At 44.0% G+C, this 14,034-nt stretch overlaps 1 protein-coding gene across 4 annotated transcripts in view; it reads right to left on the bottom strand.

Annotated features, from left to right (window-relative positions):
- LRMDA (leucine rich melanocyte differentiation associated) overlaps positions 1-14,034 on the bottom strand; it is a 1,125,425-nt gene that overhangs the window by 621,900 nt on the left and 489,491 nt on the right. Inside the window, exon 1 of one of the 4 annotated variants that reach the window (XM_037727255.1) lies at positions 4,594-4,762. The exons of the other annotated variants lie outside the window; for them this stretch is intronic. Within the exon in view, the coding sequence (XP_037583183.1) occupies positions 4,594-4,595 (2 nt within the window). The 5' untranslated portion in view covers positions 4,596-4,762. Of the gene's footprint in view, positions 1-4,593; positions 4,763-14,034 lie in introns of those variants that run through there. 4 annotated transcript variants of the gene reach the window in all.

Genomic DNA, 14,034 nt, shown 5'->3' with positions numbered 1-14,034 from the left:
ATTATTTAGTAATTTTTGGGAAAAGAGCGGTTGGGATAAGCCCTGGGCATCCCATGTCATTGTAACCCTCAACCACAGGATCCCAAAAGTAAGGAAACTAGAAATCAAGCAAAACCAAAACTCGCAGTGGTCCCTGGCATATATGAGACTCCCCTCATTACACAGAAATTGGGGCTATGTGGGCCAGGGGCCCTACTAGTAAGGCACTATCCAAGGCACATATAAAATACCTAATACAGTATAATCTCTCTAGTCTGAAAACTATTAGCCATGTAAATTGGGGCAGTTACTTAGCTTCTGTAAGACTCAGTTTCTTCATTTCAACCATGAAAATGAAGGCTAATCTCCCAAGGTGAGGGTTGGCATACATGAGAAAACAGGTGGCTGGCAATGGTATGGCTGTGCATGCACCCCCATACACAAATGTGAGACACCAACTTATACATGAATTCTACTGACACGTGCACAAACTCATTCGTTTACACACACACACACACGCACACACACACACAGATTATGCATTAAAATGCTTGTATGTAGACTCACGAATGTTTACAGGCACACAAGCCTATAACCATCCAGGTTTCTTATGGGATTTCCCCAACTTTTCTTCCCTGGTCACACCCTACATTGTTTTGTATCTAGCGCACTGCCCTGTCTCCCAGCCCCCAAGGTCCTTTCTGGGCATTGTGGGTGATAGAGCTGAAACAGGGCTCACAGCACTTTCAGAGCCAGTTCAAACTTGGCATGGTGGAACTTTCAAAGGTGAGAATTGCAAGTTTTCTTAGAAATAATCAAATCTGGTGGTTCTACAACCTATGTTTTAGCAATGTAATCCTTTCTTCAAAGAAAATCTCACCCAGTTGTCCCAATATGTAAAGCAGGTACAGGCGGTGTTGCAGCTATCTGAGCGGAGTGGGTAGCCAAAGCCCTGTTTTTGCCACTCTTCCCAGGTTGCCCAGAGATCCTGCCACAGAGCTATTGGGTTCCAGAAAACACCCTTCCTTTGGCATATGGAGGAAGTGGGGCCCAAGGTGATGGAGCATGCCACCCAGTGCCACGTGAGTGGTTTGTGTCAGAGAAGGACCTAAAACATAGCTATATTAGCTCAAAAGCCACCTCTTTTCCTCCTGAGTTGCCAAAATATAGCCATCTAAATATCAGCATTTATATTAAGCATTAAATCCATTTTACTAAACAGTAACTACCCTCACGGTATATGATGCACCAAGCTTTAGATGTCAACTAATTTGACTTACTCTCCCTTTCATTGCCCTTATATCTTGCTTAATAAGACATTTTATTCAGATACTGCTGAGGTAATAAAGGAAGAAGCGTGGTTGCCAAATGTACTGCCATTTTTATTTTTAGCTTCACTGGAGTAAGGGGTTATTTTCTTCTGAAAAGGATGAAATGCAGCTGCTGGCCTTTTAAATTGTATCACGCAATCCTGCTTTTGCCCGAGCAATAGATTTCCAGATAACTGCAGCAATCTTCTCAAAGTGTAAAAAAAAAAAAGCAAAACCAAAACCAAAAAATAATAATCATAGCCACTGCCACCCTTCCCAGACCCTACCCAGCCTCCATTGTAAAGCATGCACCAAAGGGTTATTTGCAGCTCCCTGACCCATGAATTCACTCCTCACCCCCAGAGCTAGGAGGCCACACTTCAGGCTCTGCCACCAACCGTGTAAAGCTCTGACATTCTCTATCATAACTTTAAAAATAAATTATGATAATGATGATGATGTTAAACACTTACTGAGTGGTTAGGACATGCAGGTGCTGTGCCAACCGCTAGACATGCATTATCTCATTTAATTCTCACAACAACCCTGTGAGGCAGGTGGCATTATTATTACTATTCCACCGATGAGGACACCGAGACACAAAGAGGCTAAGTAACATTCCCAAGGTCACCAATTAGTATATGGAGATTTGAATCCAGGCTTGCTGGGCTCCAGAATCCACAATTATAACCAGTACACTAGACCTGCTTTGTAAACACCTGAGGTTTTGGGGTCGGCAGACCCGAGTCCAGATCTCCTCTACTGTTTACTAGCTGTGTGTCCTTGGGCAAGTATCTTAACCTTTCTAAACTTCACTTACCGCATTTGCAAAGTGGAAATAGCACCATTGATTACAGTTTCATTTTGGGGAATGTGTCTTATTCCCTTGCCTCAAGTCAGGAAATACCTAAATACCTCAAGTCCTCAAACACCTAAATTCTGGACACAGGGCTACCTGAAATTAAAGCAAGGAATTGAATTCTGTTGCAAGGGTAGGTGAGCCATCAAAAGTGCAGAGCAAGAAAAGGAAGAGGGAAGAGTTTTGATAGAAGCTCTCTCTAGCTATGCGTATCTCCATTGAACATAATGGAACCAACAAGTGAGAGACAAGACAGGCATATCTCTATAGTCTGAAGTCTTATACAGTTTTACAGTGGTTTATGTGACATACAAATTTAACACCTGAGACCTCTGCAGCCCCAGGGAGTTTGAAAAAAGGCCAGTGGATGGAAATTCTAGAGAAACACATCAGGCTCATCTTAAGAACAAACCCTGCTTGTCTCAGATAAGTTGGTTTGTGCTGCTTCTGGGTATAATGAATTGTCTATGGCTGGAGACCCATGAGCTGAGGCACTGAAAAGGCTGGTTAAGTGCTATCCATCCCCATCATAAATTCTTTGATTCAAGAGTTGAAATCCCAGTGATGTCCCTGATGGTGCAACTTGAGACTAGCAGTGTTGCTCTTCAGCTTTTAGATTTGCTGCGGCCAGAGTGCAGCGTGGAGCACTAGGGGAGGCTTCCTAAAGACACACTATGCCACCCCAGATCCGTGATGAGCGTGTGTCTTACTGTAATATGTAAATCTGCAAGGCTTCCTTCTAAGTATCAGATAGGATAGGAGAAGCCCAGGGATTTCCAAGAGAAAAACAATAAAATCTCCTGCTGTGTCAGGAAACAGCCCACTGAGTAGAAAGCAGTTCTGCTTGTTTACAGCAAAGTTACAGGCCCACGAAACCAGAATAACAGCAGCATGAACAGGTGCTACAGTGTGGTAGTATACCGCTGCAATCCACAAGACGTGCCCTGCAGGCCTGGAGAACGTGGGTGCAATCCCAAACTGCTAAACATGCCCACAAACACCCAGGTGAAGACCCCGCTAATTCATCTCATTAGTGAGCAATTTCAGACTATCCTGCACAAAATGAAGATAAAAAGGTGGGCGGGCTACCACCTGGCTTCTTCAGGTAGGCACTAGGAAGACCAGGACTGAAGGTCCCCAACTTCTGGACACCAGTTTACTATAATCTAGAACTGAATGCAGAGTGTAAACATATATGTTTCTGCAGAGCACTAGACTACAAATTTCAGACAAATGTTTTGATTCTAGCTTGGAAGTTGGTTTACTTCTGTGACCAGGAAAGTTCCTCCTGCCTGTTTGGTCTTTTCTCCCTCTTGGTAAAAGAGGGTAACACAGAGAAGATAGCTCTGTGGTCTTGCTCCCTGCTAGATGGCTCAACCTGCTTTCTAGGCTGTTGATGCCCAGCTCTAACAAAATCTTTTCCAGAAAGCCTTAGACACACAAGAATAATAGAGGCATGACAGGTCTCCACCTGGCATTTCAGGTGTCCCCACATGCCTAAGCACATGGATAATAAGAATGGACTCTGCTACCAGACCACCTGAATTTCAATCCTAATTCCACTACTTCCTAGCTATATGACCTTGTGCAAGTTACTTAATCTCTCTGAGCCTCAGTTTCCTTGTCTACACAATGGCAACATTAATAGAACCTACCTCTAGAGTTGTTATGGGAGCTAAACGAATGCTGCCTGGTACATAATAAATGAGGTGGCCAGATTATACGAGGTCAGGAGTTCGAGACCAGCCTGGCCAACATGGTGGAAACCCATCTCTGTTAAAAATACAAAAATTAGCCGGGCATGCTGGCAGGCACCTGTAATCCCAGCTACTCAGGAGGCTGAGGCATGAGAATCACTTGAACCTGGGAGACCAAGGTTGCAGTGAGCTGAAATTATGCCACTGCACTCCAGCCTGGGGGACAGAGCAAGACTCTGTCTCTCTAAAACAAAACAAAACAAAGAAAGAATAAAGAAAATGCTCAAGTAAGTGCTGGTGCCGCCATCACCATCGACTTCTTCCTCCGCAATGACATAATTATTTCTTTGGAAAGAAGTTCCCCTCCTTCAAACTACTAAACCAAATCTAAAATTATACTGGGGCCATATCAGTTTAAGAATTTGGATGGTTCTGAGAATATATTTTTTAAGATGAAATACACAAAATATTTTTGTACAATAAACTGCCATATTCCAACCCCTCCTAAATGCTAACACTCTCAAGCAACTGGGGCAATTAAGGGGTAAAGCCATGGTGTGTCTTGTGGAGGAAGTACTCTGAGGCCTGACATAAAAATGTTTATTACCAGCCAGGCCCCTGCAAGATGACCAAATTAACCTCACCGCCAGGAGTACATGAAGAAGGAATAATAAATTATTCAAAATCTAATGCTTGTAGGGCAAAAAAAAATTATGGAAAAATCATCAGATTATCGTGTTTTACTCACATTCCTGTTACATAGCTAAAGTGTCACATCCTCAAAGCACTTTGTCAGACAATAAGCCAGTCCCAGGGTGACTTGGTATTGGTGTCATCTCTGGGAGAAGGGACCGCACACCCCGATGAGGAGAAAGGTCGGCAGAGGAGGCTGTAGATCTGAAAAGCCAGAAATCAGCCAAGGCATCCCAGGGTGCCCTTGTAAGAAAGCCACCCATTCAACTAGAGTGGCAGACTGCCACTGGGACGAGCATGTGACTCTCTTAAATCACCCGTTTCTTCAAAAGCAGAGAGAAACCCCCAGCCCCTCAAATTTAATTCGTTGGCCCTTGAGAAAAGGGGGAAAATATAATAGGAAGGAACATATCCAGAAACCCACATAAGAAGCCTCCTCCACCACCTCCTTCCCACTCCCTGCCTGTGCTCTCCCCGCTGCTCCCTGCGCCCCCCCACCCCCTTGTTTAATGTCTCTAACTTTATGCCATGTTCTCTTCCTCTTTCAGCACGGCTGAGCAAAGCTGACAGGCGGATTCCTTTGCTTTTCAGGGTATTAAAGCCACTTTCCGGCTCTGACAGCCTGTTCTACTCTGCCACCTTATAGCTCTGGCTTCACACTCCTCTGGGCAGCCAGTCCTTCCTGACAGACCACTGTCACTTCCCATCATCCTCTCTGTATATCCTGTTCTCTCCCCCTCAGCACGCATCCCGACTTTCCAACCAATGCAATTATTTTTTTTGACAAGCCATCCATCAGTTTTAACTTTAAAAGCACTTTCTGCTGATATCCATTGTTAAATCCTTTGCTTTTTTATGGGGCTTGCATGAGAGAATATGATATCAGACATTCAAGCTACCAAACCATGTAAATTTACTTTGTTCTCAGCTATGTTTCCAATTTCACGTCCAATTTTTCGGTACATTATGCGTAGTTGTTGTGCTTAATATGATGTTGTCAAATCCCATTAAAGTTCACTGCATTGCACGGCTTTAAAAACAGGTTACAATTTGCATTCTATAAAGAAAGGAAGGAGTGCAGTCTGAAGTCAAGCTGAATCTTATTAAAATTATCTGTTCAATTGTTACATTTGTAGATGGAGTAATTTTGAGGCATTAGCTGAGACACATATGAAAATGTCAGAGTGCCAACTAACAACAATGAGAGCAAAAGGAATATCTCTGTGAAACTCAATAAAGCTCCTTTGCTGGTGACATAAATTTGATGATAATCCGAGGAAATGAATAAGGGACTATCCCGTTTGAATAGGAATTACCTTTTCTATTAAATCACTTTGGTGTATTTCCACTTGGCCTACATCCTGGTCCTCGGCCGCAGTGAGTCTCAAGAGACTTACTCCAGTGCAAGGGGGTAGGGAGGAAAATCCCTAAAATGGAAGGTCATTCCTTTGAAGGGTGTCACATGCAGAGGAGTCTTAAGACACCTTAAAAGGAGTCTTCAAAATTATTTTCTCCTGTTTGGAACAAGCAGAGAAAGTAGAGCTCTTCCGTGCATGAGCAACACATAAAAAACAGCATTGATCTAAAAACAAATCTCTGAGCACAGGAAACTCACAGGGAAATGCAAGCATTCACTGCAAAGGGAGAACACTTGGGTGCAGCTGGATGGAAAGGGAGAATTACGGGAAGGATAGGAGACAGAGATTTATGAGACTGGAACCAATAACGTCAAGCCGTTTCTAGGGGTTTTCCTCTCCCATGGAGTTCCTTTCCTGGCTGTTTTTATGACAGCGCTGATTTCTACATGTCCTGTCATTAAATCTAGTCTCTGATTTTAAGAGTATCCATCATTGGCACTGAGCAGAATTATGCCATTAGAGGCATTATTAACTGAACCATTGACTTCATTGACTATAACAAGTTGAATTTTTGTTTCACACACAAAGAATATTCCCAGTGCAGACATCTACACCCTCTTCAATGTTATCTTATTAAGGATACCATAATTTTAATTTTTCCAATACAGTCAGTATTTAAGTAAGCCACAATGACAAAGAATAAAATTCAGTGACTATGGAAGATGTAATGAGGTAGTAAGGAAGTAAAAGGTAGTGTGGAGGCAGGGAGAAAAGGGCAGAGTGTGTTTCAGGTTCAGCTAAGACACTGATGAATTACGTGACCTTGGGAAAGTCACTTAACCTCTCTGGGCCCCCATTTGTAAAGTAGTATCAGTATCCCTTATAGTGACTTTAAAGACTAAATGAGATGATCCCTATAAAGTAACCTGTATATTCTGGTACACTGTAAGTGTATGATAAGTATGGGTATCACCATCACCACCAATAACAGACGAAGAGCAAAGTACTGGAAAGAATAGGGAAGAAAAAGTCTAGCAAGAGATCGAGGCTGAAGATGAAAATGAGTACTTTGGTAAGATCCAGGGAGGGCAAATAGGTTTCAATTTTCATGAAATATGATAAATATGATAAAACTGATCAGGTGGTGGCTACTTTCAGGACATTGTTGAGAAGGATTCTGAGGTTTCATCCACATTCTGGAGAAACAGTCCCACAGTCAGTGAGTTATGCCCATAGTGGGAAGTAGAGGGCAGTGTAATATGTGGAAGTTGGAAAGGCAGACATGAATGTTGCAACCCTGCATCAAAGGGCAAATGTAAGACCAGGAGAAGATAGGCCAGGAGTTCATGAGGAACCACGCAGATGAAAGGAAGACGGCAGGAGGCAACCTCAAAACTGGCTAATAAGAACCAAGAAAGCAGACAAGAGGACTCCCAACAAGATCCAAGCATCTTCCTGGTCTTGACCTCAGCCAGCTCCTTTATGCCCATGGTCCACCAAGTAAGGTCATCTCACCATTCTGACATGTCAAGGATGGCAAACCAAACCAAAATTCATGCCCTCGTGCCTGGGAATAATGAAAGAGATCATTAAGGTGGCAACAATTGAAAGCTTCAGAGTAGGAACACTTCTTCTTTCTAAATAGTGAGCAATTAGCCAGAAAAGATGGAAATTGATCCTAAAAAGTAGTTTTCTTGACGAAGCACAGAAGGAATGAAGCGGATACCATGACTTTCCCCCACTGTTGGGAAGCCTGGTTACCAGGATGGGCAGGAGACAGATATCAGCCCAGAAGAAAGACGTGCTACAATTTTACATTTGGTTCTTCTAACTCACTGCAGTGGAAGAAAACGAAAGAGATAAAAAGTAAAAGGAGGCCGATGTTGGGGGGAAGGAAAAGGAGAACAATTGGAGGATGCAAGAGTTTACTGCTAAGACACATTAATAAGTCCAGATGACAGAAAATGGAAGTGGGCAAGGGAATAGGAAGTTTATCAATATTAAATGCCAGGAAGGATCTGAAAGAGGAAGGGGATATGTAAATATGATTTTACGAAAACTTCCTCACAACAAGAGCTTCTAGAAATGTTAGATCTTGCAAATAAAGAATGCTCAGGTTGGTTTTAAACTAAATTTTGAGGAGCTTATCACTCTAGGAAGTCGCTTTGGAGTCTAAAAGATAGAAATGTCTATACAACCATGTAGATAAGCTTGCATGCAAATACGCTCATATGCACACATGCATGCACGCACCAACACAGAGCTTTTCCTACCTCAATTGGAGATCTTAGTGGCTATCTGAACATCTCTCCAGGTTGTCTCCTATAGGAGCCAAGATTCAGCACCTCCTCCTCTGACCAGGTGAAAATATTTCACAGCATGAGCTTCCCTATTTGAAGGCTAATTAGCCCTACACATCATCCATTCCTCCCAAGAATGTCTGCAGCAGTGATTACATATAGAACTAGGCTGACATTCTGCACCTACTGATGTGTATTTGTATTCATCTTTCTACACACATATGTCCTGTCTACCAACAGAGTAGAAGTCCTGTGAGGGTAAGGACCATATATTCCACTACTTTACATCCCAATATTGAATACACACTTCCCAATGCAAAGTAGGGCCTTGACAAATAAATCTATTTGAGGAAGATAATGTCAGGAGGCAATGATTAGACCTAAAATAGGACAAAAGAACCAGGTCTCCAGAAACTTGGCATTTTTTCTTATTGCCAAACCTCATATCCTATTAAAGATTTACATATCAGTGGCAGAAATATTCCTGTTTAGATATCTCAAGAGTGACTCCATTTGTTTTTCCCTACATTATTAATTTGATTGGTTTTAAAGTTATTGGATGTGAGGGACATTACACAGACCACACAAAACGAGAGATCCCTTCTCTCTAGGAAATTACTTTCATGGAACAACACGGCCCATCCACACACCCTATCAGCCATCTCTGGAGGCTGAAATCATGCCTGCAACTGCACGAAGCCATGCACATGAAGAAGAGGCAGTACTTCCTGGGGGTGCAGCAAGTCCTAAGCGTTTATTGAGCACCTCCTATGACTGGTATTGTAAAACCCAGGCTGAGCTGTGTTTCATTTTCTAGTCTTTGGGGTTGTTTTTGTTTTTTTGTTTTTGTGTTTGATCTTTGTGCTAGAAAATCTGAGGGCCAGAGAGGAAGGAGGAATGTGGTACTATGCGAAGGATAAGACAGCTCTGCCATAACAACCGGCTACGTGACTATCCTCGGGAATTTTCCTCTCTATACTTTGGCTTCCTTATCTGTAAAGTGCATAGAAAGGGCTGGATTGGATAAATTATAGCACAGAGGTGGTATCAGACAAACTCCTGCCAATGCTATTATCCCAGGACTACTGATATTGTTGGCCGGGTGACCTCTGTCCTTCATTTTCTTGTGAAGCATCTGGCCTTCTGCACGAGCAGGTTCTCCAATCATTTCTAAGTCATGATCACCAGTGGATACTTATGAAGTGCTCATAGAGAGAAAACATTACACATTACTATACTGTAAGCCAAACGTGCTATAAACAGGAAAAGTCCTGGGAGCAATCTGAAATCTGGACCTTTTGCAGTGGTGTACCATGTAGATTTGCTTAGGTTGCACTTCCTGGCCCAAGATGTTTTGAAGGTGTCTAGGGACCCAGCACTGAAAGGGAAGAGGCTTTTCAAAACAATGTACTTACTAGGCCTAGAGGCTGGAAACATGGGGAGGGCCCTAAACCCAACTCCCAGGAGAATCAAGCCTTGAGTGTTCAGCTGCAGAAGAAAACTGAGACTGGACTAAGGTCAACTCCAGGGATTTGGTCAAGTTATCATTGATTTTCAGAGTGAGAGAAAGAGTAAAAAGGGAGAGAGATAATTATTAACAACTCAGGGACAATGCATTTCTGAAAATCAAGTTTTTTTAAAAAATGCTGCCTACTTGGATGTGTCAGAGAAGCATCAAAAGGCTGCAGAGCCAACTGAACCATTTCTCAAAATCCACAGGGCTCTTCCCTGGACTTTCTCCAGGTGGCATATCCCAGGGAGAGAGAAAACATATCTAACCTAGGCAGACATTGCCACAAAAGCTGCAGTTTCAATTCTCTTAGCCTTAGATACAAGTATATAAAATGTCTAAAGATTCATGAGTTTCCATGAGATGAGCTCCAAGGACCATCCTTTGAGATTCTTTGGATCCCAAAACCTCCCATCACCCCCTTTTACAGAAATATCTCTACATCTTAGAACAATGAGTAGGCAGAACCCTAAAGGCCCTGGTGCTGAGCTTTCCTGTACCTGTGTTCAGCCACACAGCTCAGCGAGTGACAGTGCACAGGATCTGTGTGCTCCAATTGCACCTGCATGGCACCAAGCTGAATAAAATCTGTAAGATAAAATCACCTACACTGTTGAAAGAATTCCAAATGATGCCAAGAACCAAAATGTGCAGACCAGCTGGGTAAATGAAGCTTGGGCTCTTACTGTCCTTCTGTTTCTTAGTCAACCCTAAACAAAACATCCCGAACAGCTTTGGACCTGCCCATGATTAGCATCACAGAGGCCACAGAGAGAAAGTTCAGAGCCAGGAATCAGGGGCCAGGCTGCCCAGCTTCACATCCGGCTCTGTCCCTTGTCAGCTCTATGGCCTCAGTCAATTCACTAAACCTCTTCAGAACCTCAGGTCCCCCTGTCTAAAATAGACATTAATGGCACTTACTCCTACAGCCCTTGTGAGGATGCAATGATTTAAGATAGGTAAAGCCCACAAAATCATGCCTGACACATGGTAAGCACTCATAAAGCTGTTATTTTCTCTCCTTACTCTGCAGGACAACTCTCCTAATTCCCAACTATTTGTGGAAGGGACTGTCTTCTCCATCTGTGTTTTTTTCACACACAGTGCATGGGATGAAATATACCTGGTACCCAATCAATGTCTGTAAACTAAACAGGTGAATGAAGGCAAGAATGGGGCAGGTTTCTATGAAGGCCTCACATTCACACTCACCTACTCTATGCTTTCTACTCTCCAAGGTCAAAGCCCCTCTTCTCCACCCAGCTTGATTATCCCCATTGCTCATGGCTCAGTGCAAGACATCTGCTTCTGAAGGCATTGGAGGCATCATAGTTGATATAGTTTGGATATGTGTCCCTTCTAAATCTCATGTTGGATTGTAATCCCTAATAATGAAGGTGGGGTCATGTGGGAGGTGATTGGATCATGGGGGTGGATTTCTCATCAATGGTTTAGCACCATCCCGTTGGTGCTGTCCTAGTGAGTTCTTGTGAGATCTGGTTATTTACAAGGGTGTGGCAGCTCCTGCTCCTCTCTCTCTTGCTCCTGCTTTCCCCACGTGATGTGCCCACTCCCTCTCTGCCTTCCACCATGATTGGAAGCTCCCTGAGGCCTCCCCAGAAGCAGATGCCGCTTCCTGTACAGCCTGCAGAACTGTGAGCCAACCAAGGCTCTTTTTTAAAAAATAAACTACCCAGTCTCAAACGTTTCTTTATAGCAATTCAAGAACGGCCTAATACAATAATGTAGTGGTAAAGGCCACTGATCTGCGGCTAGACTGCCTGGGTTTGAATCCCAGATTTTCTACTTGCTTGACCCCAGTGAGCCATGACACTGCTCTGAATGCTTCATTTCCATGGTCTCATCAAGTCCTCACAGAAATCAAGAAGCTACATACCATTTTTCTGAGTTTATGGACAAAGAAACCAAGGTTTATAGAGGTTTATTTGTCCAAGGTCACTGCGCTCTTAAGTCAGCTCTTCACTCCTTCTGCTAGCTCCCAGTGACACCCTTTGACTTTGTTTTTTAAATTTTCATGCCTTGTTGTGAGGTATAAAGAACTCATTGCACCATTCTGGAGCCAGTGTCCAAGCTCCTTGCTCTTATCACCCTGCACAGCCGATTAGAGAGATCGCATTTGAAAATAATCCATTCATTGATATTTGTCACCCTCCCCAGATTCCAGACTTAGCCTTGTTCTGACCAGCCACCAGCATGTCCCTTATACCAGAGAATGGCTCTTCATTTACGAAGAGTATTTGGGATGGGTCCTTCCTGAACTTAGCCTAAGGCCTACTGGCCAAGCAGCTGTGGGGTCAGTGGAGAGCACAGGCCCGGGGACAGCACGGAGTCGTGTTCTCTAGAGCAGCCCACTCCCAGGATGAACTTCTGCCTAGACACATGCTGCTTGGCCTGGGGCTAAATGGGAGAACTCACTGGATGGGTTTCAAAAACAGAATACTGGAGCTGCCTCTGTCACCTGGAAACAGGGGAGAGGTCACACACATACCGGGTAGCAGCTGACATCCCCTCGCTCACCCCAATTCTTACCTATTCTGTAACTTACCTGAAAGAGACCTTCCCATTTATGGCCTGCACAGCAGGCATCCTAAGCTGCTCCTTCTTGGCAGAGGAGATGGTGGGCCCTGCCACTGCCTCTACCCAGCAAACTGTTGCTAGGTTTATGTAAATACCATGGAAACCAGAGCTGTAACACAGAAAGACTCGCAAAGAAGCAACTTAACATAAGGTCAACAAGTCCCCTGACAAAAAGTGTATATAGTGCTCAATCTTCAAAATACAGCCAACCCTCTGTTTTCCTTCCTAACCCCTAGGCTAAAAAGGCTAATGAGATCCACAGACAACATATTAAATGATGGAATTCTCCACACAGCTCAATTTCTTTCTATAAATAATTTTAAAACTATTACCCAATAATGTATTGTAATAAAAAAGCTGACAGGGTCTTGCTCAACAAGTAATCACCAGCGTGTTTTCGCACCTGGAGATGGAGAACTTTCTTATTATGTGCCCCTGGTGATTTTTAGGTGTTTCCATAAAGCTGTTGCCATTATTTATAAGCCACGGGTTACTTCCCTTCACTGTATGCTAAAATTAATGAAAAACTTATTTTAAAGATTCAGAAAAGCATGGCAGAGCAGAGGGTATGTGCCAGGCAGCCCTGGTGGGGTGGGGGCGTTTTTTATAAGTCTCCTGTGGCCTTACTGCAGGTCTGACTCTGTTTGCAAGGCAGGAGGCAGCACCTCTGGAAACAAGGTGACCTCCTGGGGGGTGAGGTGCTGGGAAACAGCCATCCCATCCAACTAGGGGCTGCCTCACCCCTGCTGCCTCCATCTTGCCAGCCCCAGGGCACGGAGGAGCCCAGCTGGCAATAGCCACGTGGGCTATTTCCACTGCCAGGCACTGAATGTCCTGCCTGCATCTGCTGCTTAGCCGCCTTGGTGCTTGGTGTTTGCAGGAGTAGCATCCTCCAGGGAAGGCTCATAGGCTGTGGTGGTCAGTGCACACACACACACACACACATGCACACACACACACACACACACACACCCATGCACACACAGGCCTGGCACTGGCCATGCCCATTCCTGATACCCCCAGAGCTGAAAGCCAAGATGGAGACAAAGCAGGACTATGAGAATCATACTTCCAACCTCTCAACAAGTCTCTGTGTTCCTGGACACAATTAATATCAATGCGTCCAATAAGACCACTCTAGCACCTATGAGAGCCCAATCTGTACCTCTAAACCCACTTCAGATGCATTGTCTCTTCTAAGAAGTCTTCCCTGATACTCACCATGAGGTAGGACCACTCCCTCATTAAGTATTAAGTCCACAGAAAGGGTGGCCAATTTTATGACACCAACTCACTGGCCTGGTATTCTAGCTACTTGCATTGAAATCCCATCCCCCTGCAGGGCTAGCTGAATAGACAGCCTCTTGGGTGGACTAAGTCTCACTCATCTCCACAATACCCACAGTGCCTACCCAGTCACCTGGTAACTGCACCCTGAATCTCAGTAAAGCAGCCTACTCAGAGGTTAGAAAGGGCCCAAAACTTGGGAAATGAAGACACGAGTCAAGCCTAGGTTGTCCTAAAAGCTGTGATATGGACAAGTCACGTATCCTGTCTGAACCTCAGTTCCCTCAACTGTTAAATGAAAAAGGTTAGACATGAGGCCAGGCTTGGTGGTTTACACCTATAATCCCAGCAGTCTAGGAGGCTGAGGCAGGAGGCCTTGTCAGAAAGAAGGAAAGAGAGAGAGAGAGAGAGAGAGAGGAAAGAAAGAAAGAAAGAAAGAGAGA

The sequence above is a fragment of the Cebus imitator genome, unplaced genomic scaffold (genome assembly GCF_001604975.1).
Source record: "Cebus imitator isolate Cc_AM_T3 unplaced genomic scaffold, Cebus_imitator-1.0 Scaffold11, whole genome shotgun sequence".
Taxonomy (NCBI): domain Eukaryota; kingdom Metazoa; phylum Chordata; class Mammalia; order Primates; family Cebidae; genus Cebus; species Cebus imitator.
Note: the sequence above shows the minus strand (reverse complement) of the source record. Positions and strands in the feature narration are given on the sequence as shown.